This window comes from Rhinolophus sinicus, linkage group LG03 (assembly GCF_036562045.2).
Source record: "Rhinolophus sinicus isolate RSC01 linkage group LG03, ASM3656204v1, whole genome shotgun sequence".
NCBI classification, from domain to species: domain Eukaryota; kingdom Metazoa; phylum Chordata; class Mammalia; order Chiroptera; family Rhinolophidae; genus Rhinolophus; species Rhinolophus sinicus.
Window position 1 is genome coordinate 56,181,277 of NC_133753.1, and position 19,531 is coordinate 56,200,807.

General features: G+C 41.5%; 1 protein-coding gene across 4 annotated transcripts in view; it reads right to left on the minus strand.

The window, feature by feature from the left end:
* The window catches only part of TMOD2 (tropomodulin 2), a 42,536-nt gene that overhangs the window by 8,278 nt on the left and 14,727 nt on the right, over nt 1-19,531 (minus strand). For all 4 annotated transcript variants that reach the window (XM_019730636.2, XM_019730637.2, XM_074327742.1 and 1 more), the window contains exons 4-8: nt 14,990-15,112; nt 11,968-12,054; nt 8,932-9,062; nt 7,267-7,374; nt 1,187-1,330 (exon numbers count right to left, since the gene is read on the minus strand). In XM_019730636.2, coding sequence (XP_019586195.1) covers nt 1,187-1,330; nt 7,267-7,374; nt 8,932-9,062; nt 11,968-12,054; nt 14,990-15,112 — 593 coding nt within the window. The remainder of the gene's footprint in view (nt 1-1,186; nt 1,331-7,266; nt 7,375-8,931; nt 9,063-11,967; nt 12,055-14,989; nt 15,113-19,531) is intronic.

Genomic DNA, 19,531 nt, shown 5'->3' on the forward strand with positions numbered 1-19,531 from the left:
GGAGTATGAGTGAAGGCCACCTGCCTCCTGGCGGCCTTCCCCTGCTCCTATGGCAACAAGCCTCAGCAGGAGTCCAGGGACAGAGGACCTGCGATGTACAGCCTGCTTGTCCTGGTTAGCAAAAATGGAGAGTAGGGCTGTTCATGGCACCTGTTGGGGGTCTTCAGGCTTAGGCAAAAATCCTGGGTGGGAGCCTGGGGCTTTATCAGATCTTGGAAGGGTCTAGACCAGTAAATTTCCCAGACATGTAGCGGGTAATCTCAACTGGCATGTCCCCCACTGTCCCTCCTACCTACCACCCGACGGGAATGCTCATCGAGCGAGTCTCCTTGCTCTATCCTCGATGGCCCTTTCTTTCTACTTTACAGAGTCTAGACCCCTCAGATTCACTAAATCTCATTGCAGACATTTCCCTGTAGCTGAAAGGGCAGGGCACGGCATCATGCTGAGAACTGAGACTTGCTGTCTGTGGACAGGAGCCAGCTGAAGCCAGCAGAGCAATTCTGGAGGCACTGCAGGCTGATGCTGGGAAAAAGAGGTCTTCAGGGGACAGGAAGTGGTGGCTCTAGGGAAAAGCAGCTTGCTTTGGCTGTTGATGAGAGCCTGAGAAATGCTGCAACAGAGCTGAGATTGTGATCAAACTGTGGGTGTGGCCTGCTAATCTAAGCCAGATCATCTTCTAGAACCCAGATTCTTTTAAATGAGCTCTGTGGCCAGCACCAGACTGCAGAAGCCTGGTCTGCGCTTTCTTTCAGCTCTGGCGGCCTCCATCTAGGGACAAGGAGTCTGTCTCTGGGCATGGTCACTCTGCTTTCTCCTTGTAGCCGTAGTCCCAGTGAGAGGCAAACAGCAAGGCTGGGAAAGCACTGGGTTGAGATCCTGCTAAGAGGCAACAGTGATGATGGCTGAACAAAGCAGCTGTCACACCTCTGTCCCTACCTCCTCTCTTTCTCCTCTGGTGCCTGACTAGCCCAGGGCTGGGGGATGGCTGGCTCTTTATGTGTCAGGTTGCCCCACTGTACACGGCTTAATTATTAACATGCTCTCTCCCACACACCCCACAGGCCAGAAGTTGGTATAATTTACAGGAAAGCCAGCACACCAAACTGAGTGACAGAGCTTTTTCTTTTAATTCACTCCATTGTGGCATTCCCTCCTTTCACACGTACCCTGTGAGTTAGTTTACCTGGTTGTCAATCTTGATCTCCGTCAAGGTGTCATTTTCTCTCAGTGCCTCTATCAGGGCCAGGATTCCAGTTCCAGTTATAAAATTGGATTCTATGTTTAGACTTTTCAGGGTCTTGTTTACTTTCAGCATATCTGCAAAAGCCTTAATTATACAAAAAATAAATAACCGTTAGGGTTTCCAAAGATTTACTTCCTGAACTCCCCACCACCAAATTAAATAGATATTTTTACAGTACTTAAAACCTTAGTTAAATCATACCTTCACCTCCAAGTAACAAAGATAATGTTTTAAAACTCAAAAAAATTGTTTAGTCCAGCAGCCTAGACTTATGAATCTCACATACTACAAAACTGAAAAAAAGAAAAAAGAAAAAAAAGATACTGATGTAGGATTACCAACTTTGTTTTGTTAAGTAAGGAAATTTAAAAAAACCCATTGTCATCTGTTATCATTGTCATTTTTTTTGAGAAAAGGCATTTTAACATTAGGAAACATGTAAAAAGGATATAACCTCAGAATTATTTTATTTTGTCCCTTTTATTATGAATGGATAAAAAAACTTTACAATTGACTAGCATTAGCAGACTACTGATTTAGTCATATCATCAGGTCATCTAGAAATCAGAATTCCTCAAAGACAACTTTTGGAACAAAGTCACCATTCAGAGTGGCAAACCCTCTGGAGACTCCTAGTTCAAGCCCACAGACTGCACACATGTACCTGTCTATTCACCTTGTTCCCAAAGTTTTCCACTTCATAAAAAAAGATAAAATTTGTAAGTGACTGGAACTCTCGCGGTACAAGAAAACAAAAAAGGGGGGCCATTATCTTGAAGAACTGCTAAAATACAGGAAATAGAAAGATTGGTGGAGAAATTAGCACAAAGTCCCAACTGGGGCATTTCATTAAAGAACTGCCTAAGGAACACATGTAAAAACTAGAGCAGATGGACAGCACACCACCCTTCCCTCAGCTTCCCAGAAAAAGAGTAACTGCCAGCACAACCATCAGGGAAAAATCTTCCTGAAAGAGCCTCTAGTGAGGGTGCTAGGACCTGAGAAAGAAGCAGTGCAGAAACCGAGGCACCTCCAGACCATCACCAGATAGGGTCAGTGAAAGGGGGAGAGGCAGCTACGCCCAGGATTGAAATTTATGGAAATCTACCCTACAGGACAACATGACATAGAGGGGACAAATATTATTCCAGGAACAGAAACAAATGTATTTATTCTAATTGTTATTCTCCCTTCCCCACCCCATACCCCTCCAAAACTACATAAAAGAGAATACATTATATCCATAAAATAAATACTGACTATTATGAAACAAAAGAGAAATAAGAACAAGAAAATGTTTTGAAAATTTAACATAATACATTGAAATAAAGTAAAGTAATAAACATCAGAATTATAAAATGAGCATGGCTAAAGACCAAGCTGGTGAGCTAAAAGATAAAGCTGAGGATATTTCGAAGAACGTAGAGTAAAAAGACAGAGATAGAAAACATAAGGGAAATGTTAAGAAATATGGAGGAAAGCTACAGAAGGTCAGCATTCATCAATCGAAGTTTCAAAAGGAGTATGACAACACAAAAACAACAGAAAGGAAGAAACTATAAAATAATAGGGAAAAACTTCCCACCATTAAAGAAAACTATAAGTTTTTACCTGAAAGAACACACTGGAGGCTGAGAGGAATGAATAAAAAGGCTCATAAATGGGTACAAATGAAATTTCAGAACTCTAATGGAAAAGAGAAAGTCCTAGAAGTTTCTAGCAAGAAAAAATGTTACTTATAAAGAAAGAAAAATCAGGTCTGCATTAGTGACTCGACTGTAAGGCCCATGAAAACAGAGATTTATATATTTATATAGCCAGATAATTGTAAATGCTGGTAACAAGTTTTAAATTTTGGAGTCAATCTATTTACATAATGTAAAATATAGTGACCTAAGATCATAAAGTTCAAGTGTGTAAAGATAATAGAATAACTACAATTTAGGGGTAGAAGGAGGGATGGAAGGTAAAATGAGTACAGAAATGCCCCTTTCTTTTCTAATGGAGGATCAAAAATTATCTAAGGTGATAAATTAAAAATAAAAATATATGTAGACCAGTGTTTTTCTACCTTGGCTACATATTGAAATGACCCGGAAGCTTTTAAAAAACATACCAATGCTTGGGCCTCACCCCAGATGAATTAAATCAGCATCTCAGGTGGTGGCCTGAACAGCTGCATTTTTGAAAAGCTCTGCAGGTGACTAATGTCCATCCAGGATTGACAGACACTTTAATTAAAGTCATAAAGGCGACAACTAGAAGAATGAAAAACAAACTAATAGTGATTGCTCTGGGGAACAGAACAAGGAACTTCTAAATTATTTACATTGTCTTACGGAGGAAAACACAGGAAGAAGGAAGAAGAGAAGGAATCCAACTTGAGACATGTACAGGGTTTCTCAGCTTTGGCACTACTGACATTTGAGGCAGGTAATTCTTTGTTGTGGGAGGTTGTCCTGTGTATTATAGGAGAGTTAGCAGCCTTTGAGACCCACCAAATGCCAACAGTACCCCTCCCAGTCATGACCACCAAAAATATCTGCAGGCACTGCCAAATGTCCCCTGGAGGGCAAAACTGCCCTGAGGTGGGAACCACCTGACTAGAAGAATAATCCTGGGTATTAGTCAAGCAGTTGCTTGACCTACAAAGAGAGCTCAAAGATTTAGACTGACATCATTGTACACCATGTAAATGAAAGCACATTTAGGGCCTGGTCTTTAATTAGAATTAAATGTACACATTTTAATTAGAGCACCAGAAGGGAATGCATCAGGCCTTTCCATATGGATGCTCCAAGCTTTGGGATTTACTTTCATTATTAGACTCCAACTGTCAGAGCAATTACGCCTTTATAAAAAAGTTGTAGGACTCCTGGCAAGCAGCCAGGATCTTGCCAATTTCTTTTAAACTTGAGAAAACACTTTTCTCATACTGAACAAAACAGGAGAAACTCAGCCAAGCATAACCCTGGGCTGTAGGCCCAAGTTCGTCAGTTCAGCAAATATTTGAGCATCTATTACATGTGCTGGCAATAATAACATTAGTAAAATAAAGATTAGATTTCTTAAATGTTACAGAAATCATTAGAGTAGAAATATATTTTTAAAGAGAAGGTTTTGTTTTCTGTACTTTACAGTATTGTATGAAAATGCAGTTTTCTGCACTGTCCAAACCTGTGCCATCCAAATGGTAGCCACGAGACACATGTGGCTATTGAGCCCTTTAAAAATGGCTGGTCTGAATTGAGATGTGTTGTAAATGTAAAACACACACCGGATTTCAAAGATGTAGCACGAAAAAAAGTTAGGTAAGATACCATAGTACATTTTCAACTTACATTTTGAAATAATATATTGGATATATTGGTTTAAGTAAAATACATTATTATAATTAATTTAATCTATTTCTTTTTGTTTTTTTAATATAACTACTAGAAAATTTTAAATTATACATGTGGCTCACATTTGTGGCTGTCATTTTTTTTTTTATTGCACAGTCCTGTACTAAACTCTTGATTTTTATGGCATCTTTGTTAATAGTAATAGCATTTTTTACATAGTTGGGCTTTTTCTCTATATTAGCATTCAGTGAGGGCAAGTTCCATCAATACTCACTTCTATAGATGTGGTTATATGGAAGTACTTGGTGCATGGTGAACTAAACTTGATTACAGGTCACTTAAATTCACTTGGAGTGGCCACATGCTGTGTAATTTTAGTGAAGTTACTCAACCTTTCTGAGCCTCAGTTGCCTCATCTGTAAAATGCGGATAATGCTAACTCACATAAACATAGCTTGTCTACATTCACAATGATCCCACAAGTGCCTTGTTGAATCAGTTTTTGAAACTTAAATAGGAAAATGTCTTGAAGCTCTTTGCTTTGATGCTGATTTTTCTTTCTTAACAGCAAGTCTAAAGATCTCTATTGCCTGTGAGGTAATCAGCCAGTTTTCGACTTATAGAAAGGTTCTTTCCTGACAAATGGCATAGATGACAGAGAAATCACCTGGGGGCAGCCAGGTGAGAGGTGGGCTATCCAGGAGTAGAGTCGAATAAGGCCAATGGAGGCTTTTCTCTTCACACCCTTACAGATAGCAATTATTCCTCACAATTATATGGTGTGTTTGTCACATGGTATGCATTCAGGACATAGCTGTTGCATTAACAACAGTATCAAAGGGATTATTATATTCGGAATTTATTTAGTTCACTTCGCAAGCTATTTACTTGACCTAGAATAGAAGTTAGATTATTTACTAGTAGACCCTGGACTATAAACTATTCCCATCCCTGCCATTTTACTCTAAATAATATATTAAATAGCAGTGACAAATAATTTCTTTATTTATCCCTTTAGTCACTTACATACAAAATGTATTGTGAATATTTTTGCTTTATTGGAAACAAATCTACTAAAAGGCAGAGGTTATACAAAATCAAATACAGCTAAGAATCTTTAAATTGCTAATTTCACCTTACCAATGATCTAGTTGTGCTCTTTTGCCATTTTAATTATTGGTTTCAAATTCAAAACTACTTTCAAACTACAAATTTAGATATGTAATAATTGCTGGTAAAACCATCAATTTTGTAGCTTAGTCCCTCTTTTACATGAGTGCTTACTTCAAGTTTACTGTTATCATCATGGAAATATTCTCTATGCTGAGGGGTTGGAGGGCACATTCATTCGTTCATTTAATAAGTATTTTTCAAACATCTACTCTGCACCAGTACTGTAATAGGTAGTCATGACTTTCATATTCTCTATTTTTTTTTAACTTTTATTTATTTTAAGTGTTTTTCCAGGACCCATCAGCTCCAAGTCAAGTAGTTGTTTCAATCTAGTTGTGAAGGGCACAGATCACAGTGGCCCATTAGAGATTGAACCGGCAACCCTGTTGTTAAGAGCACCGCGCTCTAACCAACTGAGCTAACCAGCTGCCACCATGTTGTCTATTTTTAAGGGTATTTTAGACGTTCCAAAAGATATGTTACTTTAAATCACATCATCAAGTCAAGAAAACTTTTGGGTTTTTTTAGCTTTATTCAAGGGCTGAGCATCAGATGCTCTAGAAACAACCACAGGTTGATGCTTAGGCTCCTGATAACTGACATTTTAGCAAATGTTTGACAGTGAGGCATTGTGTGTAAATATGGCATAGCTTGATGGTTAAACATCTAGTTGTGAAACCAGAAAGACCTAGTGGTGAATCCTGACGCTGCTGCTTACTGGTTGTGTTACCTTGAAAAATTAATTAACTTCTCTGAACCTCAGATTGCTCATTTGTTAAAGTGGGAACTAGTAATAGTACATACCTTATAGTATTATAGTGAGGATTAGGTGAGATGTGTGTAAAGCATAGAGATCAGTGCCAGAATTTACTAATTGCTCAAAAAATGTTAGTTATTAATAGGAGGACTAACACTGATGATGGTGATGACAGCAGTATTTACTTGGGTCAAGCGCTTCCATATTTAGCTGAATTATCTGAAGTGGATAGAAGGGCTTTTGGTTTTCTTTTTTTCTGCATATTCAGGTTGATAGTGTCAAACAAAAAATGTTCAAAGATTTGGTTGTTAAAATATTTTTGAAATATAGTAATCCATTTCAAAAACTAAAATGAAATATACTTTAATATTTTTATATGTGTCAAGTTCCTGTAGGATTTGGGGGTGTTGTAATATCCATTGATTGTGACAGAATGTTACTGTAGATGCAAAAGTTTCAGAAAAGTTGTACTAAGCCCAGAACAGAATCTAAATATTTATTTAGCTAAATGCCTAAACTAATCCTGTTTCTTTTTCTTAAAAGTGTAATGCTAACAAAACTCTAGTTAATTCAAAGTGCTTGACCACTGGGTTCTGTTTTACTGTCTCTGTATAACTAATTTTGTTTATTAACTGTGTAGAAAATAAATTTACCAGATCTAAAAATTATTAATGGATCAAACAAATTAGAAGGAGTTTCTAATGAATTAAATATTTTCCTGTTATATTTCTAAGAATTTTACTCACAATTGCGACTGGGTCATTGCTGCGGGTTGCAGCCAGGCTGAATTTCATCACATGAGTGTTAGTCTCCAGAGCCTTCGCAAATTCCTTCAGGGTTGGAATTGGAATGTTCTAAGATGGGAAAGATACAGATAGTTGATGAACCAGCTGGCAGCACTCCCACCCCAACCTAAGGACCCACAGCTTTCAAATACTTTATATGTTTACATGGCTAATGACATGATATCCCCTTTTAAAGACATTCATCATCCATCTTCCAGCAACCAAGCCATCCCTAGCAACCGCAACGCTTAGCGTCCAATAAGGGAATCTAATACAATAGGACATTTTGACATCACCTTTCTGTTTACTAACCAAGGAATTATGCACATACCTTATTCCCCTCTTCTTCCTTTTCATTCTCTATATTCTAACCAGACTGAGCTATTTGCTATCTTTTTTAATTAACCGTGATCTTTCGCTCCTCCATACCTTTAGACATACTTTTCTCTTTGCCTGGAAACTCCTTTGTCCTTTTCTCTGATTAATTCCTATTCACCTTTTAAGACTCAGCTGAAATATCACCTCCTTTGTGTATTGGCTCTCCTAGGCAGGATCAAAATTTTCCTTAACTGCAGTTCCATAACAGTGGGGGGCTTCCCACATCGTGCTGTAATTATTTCTTTAGTGTTTTTCTCCTAATATAAGTTCTTCAGAATAAAGACCATGTATCTTACTCCCTCTTCTACAGCACTTAGCATAGTACTGACCACTGAGGAGGTGGTCTAGAGGTTGATGTGGGGCGTGTGAGTCCTAGATGTTCTGCAGACTAGATCTGTGACCGTAGGCAACTTAACCTCTTTAAGTCCTACTAAAGATTAAATGAGATAATGAGTTCAAGTATTTCTCAAAAGATCTGGTACATAGTGAGTACTCAATATCGGTTATTATTATTAAATGCCAGAAGTTGGCTCAAAAAGAATGAACAAAACAGATATCAGACAATGTTCTCTCTCTCCCTCTTTCTCTCTCTCTCTCTCTCTCTCTCTCTCTCTCTCTCTCTCACACATACACACACACATATTTTTCCTCTCTCTACTGCCAAATAGAATAAAGTAGAAGTGACTTCAGAGAATAGGTTATAAAAGGCATTATGGCTTCCCACTTGCCCTCTTTCTCTTGGATCACTCACTGTGGGGGAAGCCAGCTGTCATGAGGTGAGGACACTCAGGCAGCCGTATGGAGAGGGCCATGTGGTAAGAAATTGGGGCTTCCTGCCAATAGCCACTTGAGTGCGCCATCTTGGAAGCATATCCTTGGGCCCTAGTCACTACAGCCTCATTGAGACACTGAGCCCCCGATTACCCAGCTAAGTCACACCCTGATACCCACATTCAGAAACTGTGTGAAATAATAAATGTTTATTGTTTTAAGCCTCTAAGTTTTGGAGTAATTTTTTATTCAGCAATAGATAACCAAACACTATGTTTAACATAACTATTGTGATTCTTTTCAAAGAATCCTAGAAATCACTCTTTTGTTAAACCCACTCTTTTGAATAGGACATATTGCCTCAAACTTAGTGACTCAAAGGACTGCAAACAGGTGTGAAAGCAGGTAATCAATCATGTCCATTGTTTTCTGAACTCATGATAAATCAAGTCACTGATAACAATCATAATGAAATACCTTAATGTTGTTGAGATTGACTTCTTGCAGGCTGGGGTCATTGGCTTTCATCTGCTGCAGACTTACTTCTACATTTGTGGGATTGGGTGGTTCCTCAAATATAGGCTTGACCTTTTCACCTTTGACCACATCTGAGACACAAGTTTTAATTTTTTAAAAAAATGTAAGAGATCTGTCAAAATCACTCCCCAAAATGACCTTTCTTTCATATGCTCTGATTGCAATAATACTTTAATATCAATGACAGCAAGCTTATTCTCAACTACGCAAGCATGAGTATGGTATGGCTCTGAGTTACAGTTTCAAAGATTAATGTTTCTCAACCACCATCAGAAGAAGTCTCAGTAGTTGACACTGCATGGAGTCAAAAGTGCAGAAGGCCCTACAGCAAAATCAACCCCCCCAAAAAACCATCCCTGGTCAGTTATTGCTGCTCCATATAGACCTCTTTCAGACTATAATAAACAAATCCCAGGATCTCAGATACAAAAAAGAAATGCTGAGATGCAAAAATGAATACATAAAGACATACATTCAAGGAGGTTCACTGATGTATTACTTGGGACAGTAAAATATGAGTAAAAAAAAGGTACATCAATAGGAAAATGGTTAAATAAATTATAGCATAATCACATAATAAGATGCTATTCATTAAAAGAATGAGGCAAATCTACAGGTACTGGTAAGAGAAGAGAACCACGATTTGAAAAAAAGTTAGTGAAAAATGAAATACTTAGGTATAAACCTGACAAAATCTGTACAAGATCGGTATAAGGAAAACTACAAAATTCTATTGAAAAACAAAAACAAAAACAACAAAAAAAGAAGCACTAAATGGAGAGATATTCCACGTTCATGGATAGGAAAAGTGATTATTGTTAAGATGTCAGTATATCCCAACTTGACCTACAGCTTCAGTAAAACCCCGGTCAAAATCCCAGCAAGTTATTTTGTCAATATTAACAAAGTCTAAAGTTTATACGGAGAAGCAAAATACCCAGAACAGCTAACATGATATTGCAAGAGAAGACTGAAGTTGGAGGACTGACACTACCTGACTTTAAGACTTACTATAAAGCTACAGTTATCAGGACAGTGTGGCATTCATGAAAAGAATATGCAAAGAATCAATGGAACAGAGTACAGCCCCCAAATGGACCCACATATATAGTCGACTGATTTTTGACAAAAGAGCAAAGACAATGCAATGGAGAAAAGATGGTCTTTTTAGCAAATGGGTGCTGAAACAACTGGACACCCAAATGCAAAAAAACCTGACATTTTAGAAGACAGTTTGGTGGTTTCTTACGAAACTAAACATACTCCTACCACATGATCCAGTAATCATGCTCCTTGATATTGATCCAAAGAAGTTGAAAACTTAAGTCTACACAAAAACCTGCACATGAATGTTTATAGCAGTTTTATTCATAACTGCTAAAACCTGGAAGTAACCATGATGTCCTCCAGTAGATGAATGGAAAAATAAACTGTGGTACACCAGATAATGGCATATTCTTCCGCAGTGAAAAGAAATGAGCTATTGAGCCATGAAACGACATGGAGGAACCTTGGATGAATATTACTAAGCAGCCAGTCTGAATAGGCTACATACTGCATGATTCCAACTATATGACATTCTAGAAAAGGCAAAAATATGGAAACAGTAAAAATGTCAGTGCTTGCCAGGAGTTAGAGGGGAGGAAAGATGAATAGGCAGAGCACAGAGGATTTTTAGGGCAGTAAAACTGTTCTGTATGATACTATAATAGTGAATACATGTCATTATACGTACATTTGTCCAAACCCATAGAATGTAAGACACCAAGAGTGAACCCTAATATAAACTATGGACTTTGGGTGATAATGATATGCCAACACAGGCTCATCAGTTGTAACATATGTACCATTCTGGCACAGGGTATTGATAATGGGGGAGGCTATGCATGTGGAAGAGCAGGGGGCATATGGGAAATCCCTGTGACATCCTTTCAATTTTACTATGAACCTAAAATTGCTATAAAAAAATAACATCTCAAAAAGAGTTAATGGCATGTATGTGTATGTATAAAAGCCCATAAGGTTATACACCAGACTTTTAATAGTAAACATGTTGCCAGAATGTTACCCTTTGACATTGAAGCTAAAATGGATGAACATTTTTCATCTCTATGCATAAGAAATCAGAAAGAAAATAAAAGAATATTGCTCGTTGTCTGGGTAAATTACCCAGTATAAATGATGATCTATAAATATGCTGCTGAGACTAGAAAGCATTTCCCAAGTTTCCATCAAAGAGAATAAAATATGATTAATCTTAGAAAAGCTGTGATCTTCGGTGAGTTTTCACAGCACCTGGATCATATTATACCAAAACGACCTGATTATTGTTCCATCCCTACCACAGATAGATAAGTTCCCTTGGGCAGGGACCATCTTTGTACCTAAGTCTAGAACACGCTAACACATCGTAGGTATTTAGCAGATGACTGACGTGTAAGTGGGAAGAGTCCAGTGACCAGTACACATCCCCAGGCAATGGTGACATAGAAGACAGTAGTCTGGAATTTTTCTGTGCCAGCAATTCCATGCCCGTGTGTCTTTCATGCTCTTTGGTGGAAGCAGGTATTCAAATTCTAATGACAAGCATCCATTATTGAGATAAAAAGACACTCAAACGGAGACAAGAACTTATCTAAGATACTGAAAGTCTGTTCACATTCTATTCTGACTATGAAACCTTTTTATCAGCAATTTTGCCTTTTGCCTAAGCAGAGGCACTAAGAGAGTGTGTTCTGGACAAAACCACTGATTGTTACTAGTTACACTGCCTGACACAGCTCCCATTATCAGCACCTCTATTCTGGTTTGATTGCTCAGAGCCCAGTGATCCTTGGTGAACTGACAAAGCCACCTTCAAAGCCTGCAGGAGAGAAGTATGGACTCACTAGGAGGCCCGGTCAACAGGCCTCTCTCCTCCCAGCAAACCTGGAGGCTCCCAAGTCTCACAGAACCACAGATTGCACGTCAGCTTACTTCTCACAGGCCCTTTGCCACCTTTAGTGCTGGCTGTTTCTTCATCAAACTTTGGATTATTGAGCAAATTGTGAACTCCAAGGACAGCTGAAAGCAAAGAAAATCAGTGAATAAACATTAAGTTTGGGAAAGCGCTTAGGATGTCCACATTGTTAATTTGTCCCTTGAAAAACAATTCTTCATATCATAAAGATAAGTCTCTAAGACCCCCTTGCCTTGCATGGTATGTGGCACATGTATTGAATTAAATAAGTTTATTAAAAAACTCTTCCTTCCAAGACCACCAGCAATTTTCACAGGTCCTTCTACATCTAGACATGTGGAATCATTTAGGATCTGAGGGACAGTGGTCTAGTAATGTCCCCAAATTACTGAAAATCTGCTGAGACCTGGTGAAGTAGATTTAACTCTTCAGTGTTCTCATCTGTAAAATGTGAGTGTAGGACTGAGTCGAAGGATATTTTAAGATCTAACATTGTACAGATGACAACATGTATTTTTCCAGAGGCAAAGAGCAGAAAGATCACGGGCCTCTTTCAAAGTAAGCCTCACCAAAAGGAGTTGTCCTTTCCCCACCTTGAGCATCCCAGGGTGGGAAATAAAAGACAAGATGTCAGCAATAAAAGGTCCCATAAGCAGGCTGAGATTTTGAGTCTCCTGTAGTACATGGAACTTGCACCAGGGGGCAGCAAAGTATGCGAAAAACAGCACTGAGGGAGAATGAACACCGGCAGGCTGAAGCTGCAAGTGCCCCCCAAGCTTTCCCTTTGCTAATGAAATTACAGGTGAGGAATTACAGGTGGCCACCTGGTGAAGGATTCTAGAATAGATAATCTGTCAACAGGCGGAAGAGACACACCTCTGAGCTCCCTGGCAGCTGTACTGTAATCTCCACATTAGAAGGAGGGAGGACGCCAGTTCACCACAAGCAAAAACAAGTATTTAGGGCAGGCAAGTCCAGGGTTTCAGAGGGGCAATCAGGAGCAGTCAGACAGAGTTTGAATCCTGACTCCGTCATGGACTACCTGTGTCACTTGAGAAGTTACTAACAACCTCTGAGCCTCAGCTTCCCTACCTGTAAAATAGGGACAATGATACTTTATCTACTATGAAGATTAAATGACTTCTGGTGTGTCAGGCAATGTTCTAAGTGTTTCACAGATGCTTGTGAAATAAGAATTTGCCATCGCGTTTCTGGAATTGTCTAGGGAGAAGATACCCTATTTGATAAACACAGGCCAATGTGACCATCCGACAAACATATCTTGCTTTGGTGCCACACTCACTCAGTAACTTCTAATTTTAATTTGGCTCCCATTGCCAAGTTTTAGTTTTAGTTTTATCTGTTTCCTATGAATCTGGCTAGTGGATCAGTCCCCACCACCTGGCCCCAACCTGACTGCTGCTATACGTACTGGCAAGATCAAATCTCCAGACCAGCAGAGCTGAGAACTAGACTCTGGGTGGTAACCACACCGAGATAGGCCACCGTGGGAGGTGCTGTCTTGGAGATCAACTGCTAAACATGATGAACCATCTGTCTTTCTGCTCTTGGTCTTCCACAGTAACACGGGCAGAGTGGGGATACTCTTTCTTATCTACACCTTAAGGGTTGGCAGCCCGTTCACTCATTGGAGCTGCTCTTAATTTTCCATAGAGAGCAACTCCAGAGCAGATGCTGCCAGCCGCCCCCAGCCAGCTTCCCGCTGAGTGCTGCGGGAGCACCTGATGAGGGAAGGAGGCTGAGTAAAGATGACAACAGTTTTCTATTGGGATAATCTCCCGGATTTTATGGTATCAATTTCAGAATCTAGTATCTTCCAAGTGATGGGTGATTTTCTCTTTCTCCTTTCTTGGGCATTTCCTGGGAATTCCAGCCCAGCCCTGCATGCTCCCTTTGGGCAACTCCCATGGAGACCAGGAGGCAGCCCTTGGGAGGAGCAGTAACCATGATAGGATCCCTCCACAGCAACCACAGTGCTAAGAAGACTGTTCACTGCAAAGTACCGTCTGAACTGGTGACGCAGGTGCCTCAACTCCTGCAGTGACTTCTGAGAGGGGTTCAAAAACGTGTACTTAATACTGACCATTGATATTACTACAAAGGAATTAAAATACAGCTGAAATAGTTTGCATGCTACTAGAATACGGCATAGCTGGTTCTCCTGGGAGGAAAGAGATTATAATAACATTTCTCTCCCAATGGAATAAAAATGTGATAATTCTTGCTAAAGCTGCAGATTGTTTTTTAAAGTACCTCTCTCCTGGAGTGACCTAATGACCCTAATAATCCAAATTTCTATCTCATTCGGAAATAGACGCATCCCATTAGTGCACAAATATGCTGGTATATGCATGGAACCTTTCGTGAAGGATGTAAAAGACATGGGAGGGGAACCAAGCAATCAGGGTGAAAGACTTCCTTTTCAGTACATATTCTTTTGTACTATTTGGGCTTTTTCTATCTGTGTGTATAACCAATTCAAATAATAATAAATAATTATTTTATTGTTGCTATTCTTAAGAAAACTAGAAAAAAGTGAGCAGATTGGGCTGAATATAGACTCACCTTACTGGGTGAGTGTAACAGAAAATTAGTCCTGCTCCACAGTTAGGCTAACAGACCTCTTAGTGGGAGTGACTGTGGGGAAGAACAAGACGTTCATGGAAAATTTGTGAGGATAAAATGTAGTAAAATGGCAAATGCGAAAGCTCCTTAGGAAGCATAGGGCTGTTATTTTATTGTTTAAGTTCTCCACACTCCTTCATCTTTATTCGTGTTAATTCCTCAAACTCCTGAGTTTTGTAGGATGGGTATTATTGTGGCATTTTACAACTGAAATACAGCAGAATGCTTGCTCAGAGAGGTTAAGTCACTGCCTCAACTCTTACAGCTAGCTACGAAATGGCTGAGGTCAACCTGGCATTACGATAATTATCAGTAGCTATGGAGAGGCACAAAGGTTACTGCCGTGGAGGTCACAGAGTCAGACAGGCAAGTGTCCCAGAGCTGAGGACTAACCTGCAAGATCGTAGAGTTCAGTGTCAGAGGCGCTGGCCAAGGCTTCTTCCAGTTCTGGGTCAAGGGTCACTTTTTCTTCTTTACGGATTTCTATGGGCTTTTCCTTGGGGATAAAGACTCTCCCTTTAAATTAAAAGAAAAACAAAAACCATTGCACGCTGCTGCCTTATTGTAGGGTAAATGGACTGACCAGAGAATGCCACTCTGGCCATTAAGCGCTGTCATTAAGCCATTGTACATCCAACGAGGATTCCTTAACTGCTGGGAAGATGCCAATATCAATAACCCACAAGCAAAGGGACGGAAGGTCAGAGGAGGAATCCTGCTTTCTGCGACCCGGAGATCTAAGGAGCCTACAGACAGTCTTTCAACACAGAGGACAACGGTGGCCCCTCTCTGCCCTCCCTCCCATCCATCAGCAGCACTGCCCTTAGACCTGGGCCAGAGGGCCCTGCCATGAACACACACTTTGGAGGGCGCAGCTCTGGTCTCCTCTGGCCGCTCCCCGCCCCCCCCCCCCCCCTTACACTGCTTCTGCCCCACTGAGGGAAGAGTCGTGGGACCAAAGGCACTTTCACATCTAGGATAGAAGCCGCCTGTTGGCCCACATCCCAGGTACCTGGGACCCTGGACTTCTCTGCCTAAAGATCCCTGAGCCTGCTTCCCGCGTCTGCATGAGACCCTTCCCCCTGCCATCCTCCTGAAGGCACTGCTGGGGTGTGCACCCCCAGGTCAAGGGGAGGCTGTTTGTGGATGAGTATGGGCAAAACTTGGCTATGTAGGCTGGGGTATCTATCATGTGGGCTTGAGGCCCCAGCAATGCAGGACAGACACACGTCCTGTGTGGAACTCTTGCAAGTCTAAGAGCATTGGCCTAGGCATATTTGTAAAATAATAGAACATATTTTAACAGTGTGTTAGCTTCGAAATATTTTTTTAAATTAGCACATTGGCTTCTACTTGTGTTCTTGCCTTGGACCCTGCAAAGATTTGGGCCAGGTTCATCCAAACGGCCCCTGGAATTCCTAAAGGACAAACTGGTGATGACCCAGCGTTTTCCTCCCACTAATTGAGATTACAGATGACGAGGATGCTACATCTGAAGTCACTGGACTAGGTAGTGAGCTGGGGACACAACCACTTCTCTAGTGCTTACCAAAGTCAGCCTGACTTTCTGTCATACTTAGGGCTGTGGAGGCCTGCGCAGCAGGGCTCTCTGTGCTCCCCACACATGAGTGCTCTGTTACCACCTCCTACTTTATCCTGTCAGTCGGATGCCATGTATTCTGGCCCCTGCTCACTTCTGAATATGCCGTTATCTGCACCTTTACCCCCACCCCCCTCCAACCCAAACCTCTGGCTAATGATCACATTGCTGGGAGGAGAGCATGTTTCCTGCTCCTAACTTCCAGCCAGGCCAGCACACCCACATCCCACACGGGCAATGGCTCAGCAACGTGAACCCCAGAAACCCCAGGGCCACAACAGGGACACTCCAGACCTACTCACACTCTTGCCAATTCTTTCCAGCTTTGACTTTTGGTCTCTCTCTTTTTGAGAGCTGCTCTTACTTCTTGGCAAGATCTCTGAAACTGGCCTCCTCCATTTTGATCTTTGGAGTTCCCTAAAGACTCATCCCTCCATTGCTTTCTCTTCTTTGTCACCTTGGGTAGAATAGGCAGCTGACTCCAGCTTTAGCCAATAGGGACCCAAGATTTTTTTTAGGTCTCCTTGGCTAGCCTGGCTTTCCCCACTCCTACGGGAAAGGAAAGGGTCAAATCCAAAGTCAGTACTGCTCCCTTATGAAAACTCTCCAGGAGAAGTCTCTGGTTACTGGGGCTGCATACTTCCTGATAATCTACCAGGTCTTCAAATGGTGGATAAGGAAACCAGGGGCCAGGCAGAGCTGGATACCCCAAAGAGGCACCACTGCTTGTGGTCAGGCTGGGGTATCCTGGCCACAAGGTCGCTACCTTTGCCCATCATATAAGTTGCCACATTTCCCAGAAAGAAGGAAAATACAGTGGGAAACAAAAATGGGAGAATGGCCAGAAGATAGAAAGAAAAAAAAAAAAAAGACCAACGAATCAATAACATCTCAGACACTGGGGCTCATCCCAGACGTAATTTTCATAGTATCTGCAGCCTGAAGCATTTTCTTTCTGGCTCAGATGATCTTGGCTCTAGAGTCAAAACAGGATTTCTGAATCCCTAATTCCTGGTACTACTTAGGATTACTGTAAACACGAGGTGCTCAGGTGGCCCACAGTTATCAGTATTCAGGACAATTGCTGCTGCACGTCCATCTGAGAGGGTCCAACCAAACAAGAAGTCCTAAATGAATAAAGCTACAGTGGAGAGTTAATGTGGCCCAGGAACTGAGGGCCCAGGGCACGGGGCGTTCAGAGCTGGGGTTATGGGGCACCTCTCCTGAGGCCTTCACAATAGCTTCTCACTGCTTCTGGATCATCTGTTGGTCTTTCCTGGGGCCCTGCAGACTCCTCACCCCATCCCTCTGCTCTGTTTGGAAAACTTGCTCTCTGCTCATTTTGCTCAATCGTGTTGCCTCTCAACTTTCTCCTAAGCCTCAATGTGCAGCTGTATACCCCTTTTGTATCCCCATTTATTACTCAGACTGCTCCTGCACTCCTAATCCCCCAGGAACCATCTAGAAATTAATGTGGATTGAGACTCCTAATCCCCTAGGAACCATCTAGAGATTAACGTGGATTGAGAGGTACTTTACCATAGCCGCTCTTCAGATCTCTACTCTGAGAACAGAAGACAGCAGCTCTCCTCTTATTGTTCTGTTGCTACCCTAATACTGGATGTTAATTGGGATTTTAGTAAAGATTTGACATTATAATTTATTTTTTCTTTCAAATTAACCAATTATTTTGCCATAGAAAGAGTTTCCTATTTCTACAGTAATCCTTGGTTATTTGTCCACTTTGTCACTGTTCACCTTTACTTTCTTAGTAAAATGACATTATCAATGGTTCAGGGGCGAGCCCGGATGCTCTGCAAGAATAGGGAGGGGCGCTCTGACTCATGCCAGTCAGGAGCCATGCTCCCCCTGGTCCCCACAGCCCTGGTGCAGAAGCTCAGGATGGCATTCGTTTGAACCCATATTTATCGAGTGCCTCCCCCTGTGTTGGTTTCTGGGCCAGGATACGAGAGAGACATCGGTCCATTGTGGAGATCTCAATCAATGTGGAAAATACACAAAGCGCAAAGTAAATAAACAAAAGGACGAACACTGTCACAGAGCTATGAAAGCAATGAATGAGTGTCAGGACAGAAAGAAGGCGTCCATTTTAGACAGAGAGGTCAGGGAAAGCTGGAGGCCCTGACATTTAAGCTGAGATTTAGAATGTAAAAAATGGGGACGTGGGTCAGAAGGAAGAGTCCACGAGAAGAGGACCCTGAGAGGGGAAAAGAACTCAGCAGGTTTGGGGAACTGAGAGAAGATACTGGGGCTGAGGCTTAGTGAGGGAAGGAGAGAGGCAGTCAGGGAGGTGGGTGGGGCGAGCGAGCGCCCCTAGGCCTGTGAGGACCGCAGCAAGGATGGGGGCTGTAAGCAGGGACGTGACATGATCTGATTTGTGTTTCAAAAAGACTGCGGTTGCCATGAGTTGATCGACGATTCCGTTAGTAGCCATGGGCCCAAGTCACCATCTATAGCTGAGGAACCTGGACAGGCGATGTAGTATCCACTTTTCCTCCAAAGGGGTTCAGGGTTGGGAGCTTAGGAGGAGGGTTTCTCTCCGTAGTTCTGAGCTCGCTCCTGGCATGGACTGAGACCAGAACTTGCTCCTCAGAGGCTTCCCAAGTCTGTCACAGTGTCTCTCACTAGACAAGCTGCTCGAGGGCAGGGCGGGTCTTACTCACTGTGGGCCCAGTACCTGGCCCAGGGCTCTGCACAGAGGAAGTGCTTGGTAAACCCTGGATAAATGAACGACTGCACTGGCCTCTAATGGTAGCATCTAAGGGAACAGAGCCAATGCCCAGACACGGAGTAGACATCTGCAGCGGGCAAAGCACTTGGCTGAGAAACACACCAAGGCCTATGGGACCCTCTGTCAGGCACAACACTACTGCACACTTCCAAAAGTTTTTCTCTGAGAGTGAAGATGGTTTTTACAAAACTAATTTGAGTACCATCACACTCTAAGTATTCCTTTAATTAGCCCCCATATTCTACCATGATTCTTTTTTTACAATTAATAGGTTGTATTTTTTGGAGCAGTTTTAGGTTCACAGAGGAAAGTAAAGAGAGTTTCCACAGACCCCTTGGCCTCATGCTCACAACCTGCCCTTCTCACAACATCCCACAACAGAGTGGGCACGTTTATTACAATCGATGAATCTATACTGGCATCATTATCACCCAAAGTCTATTGTTTACATTAGGGCCCCCCCTTGGTGGTAGACATTCTATGGATCTGGACAAATGTCTACACTGACATGTATCCATCAGCCATGATTGTTTTTAATATCGAATCTGGTTCATGGGCTCACTTCCCACTTTCAGGTCTGTTC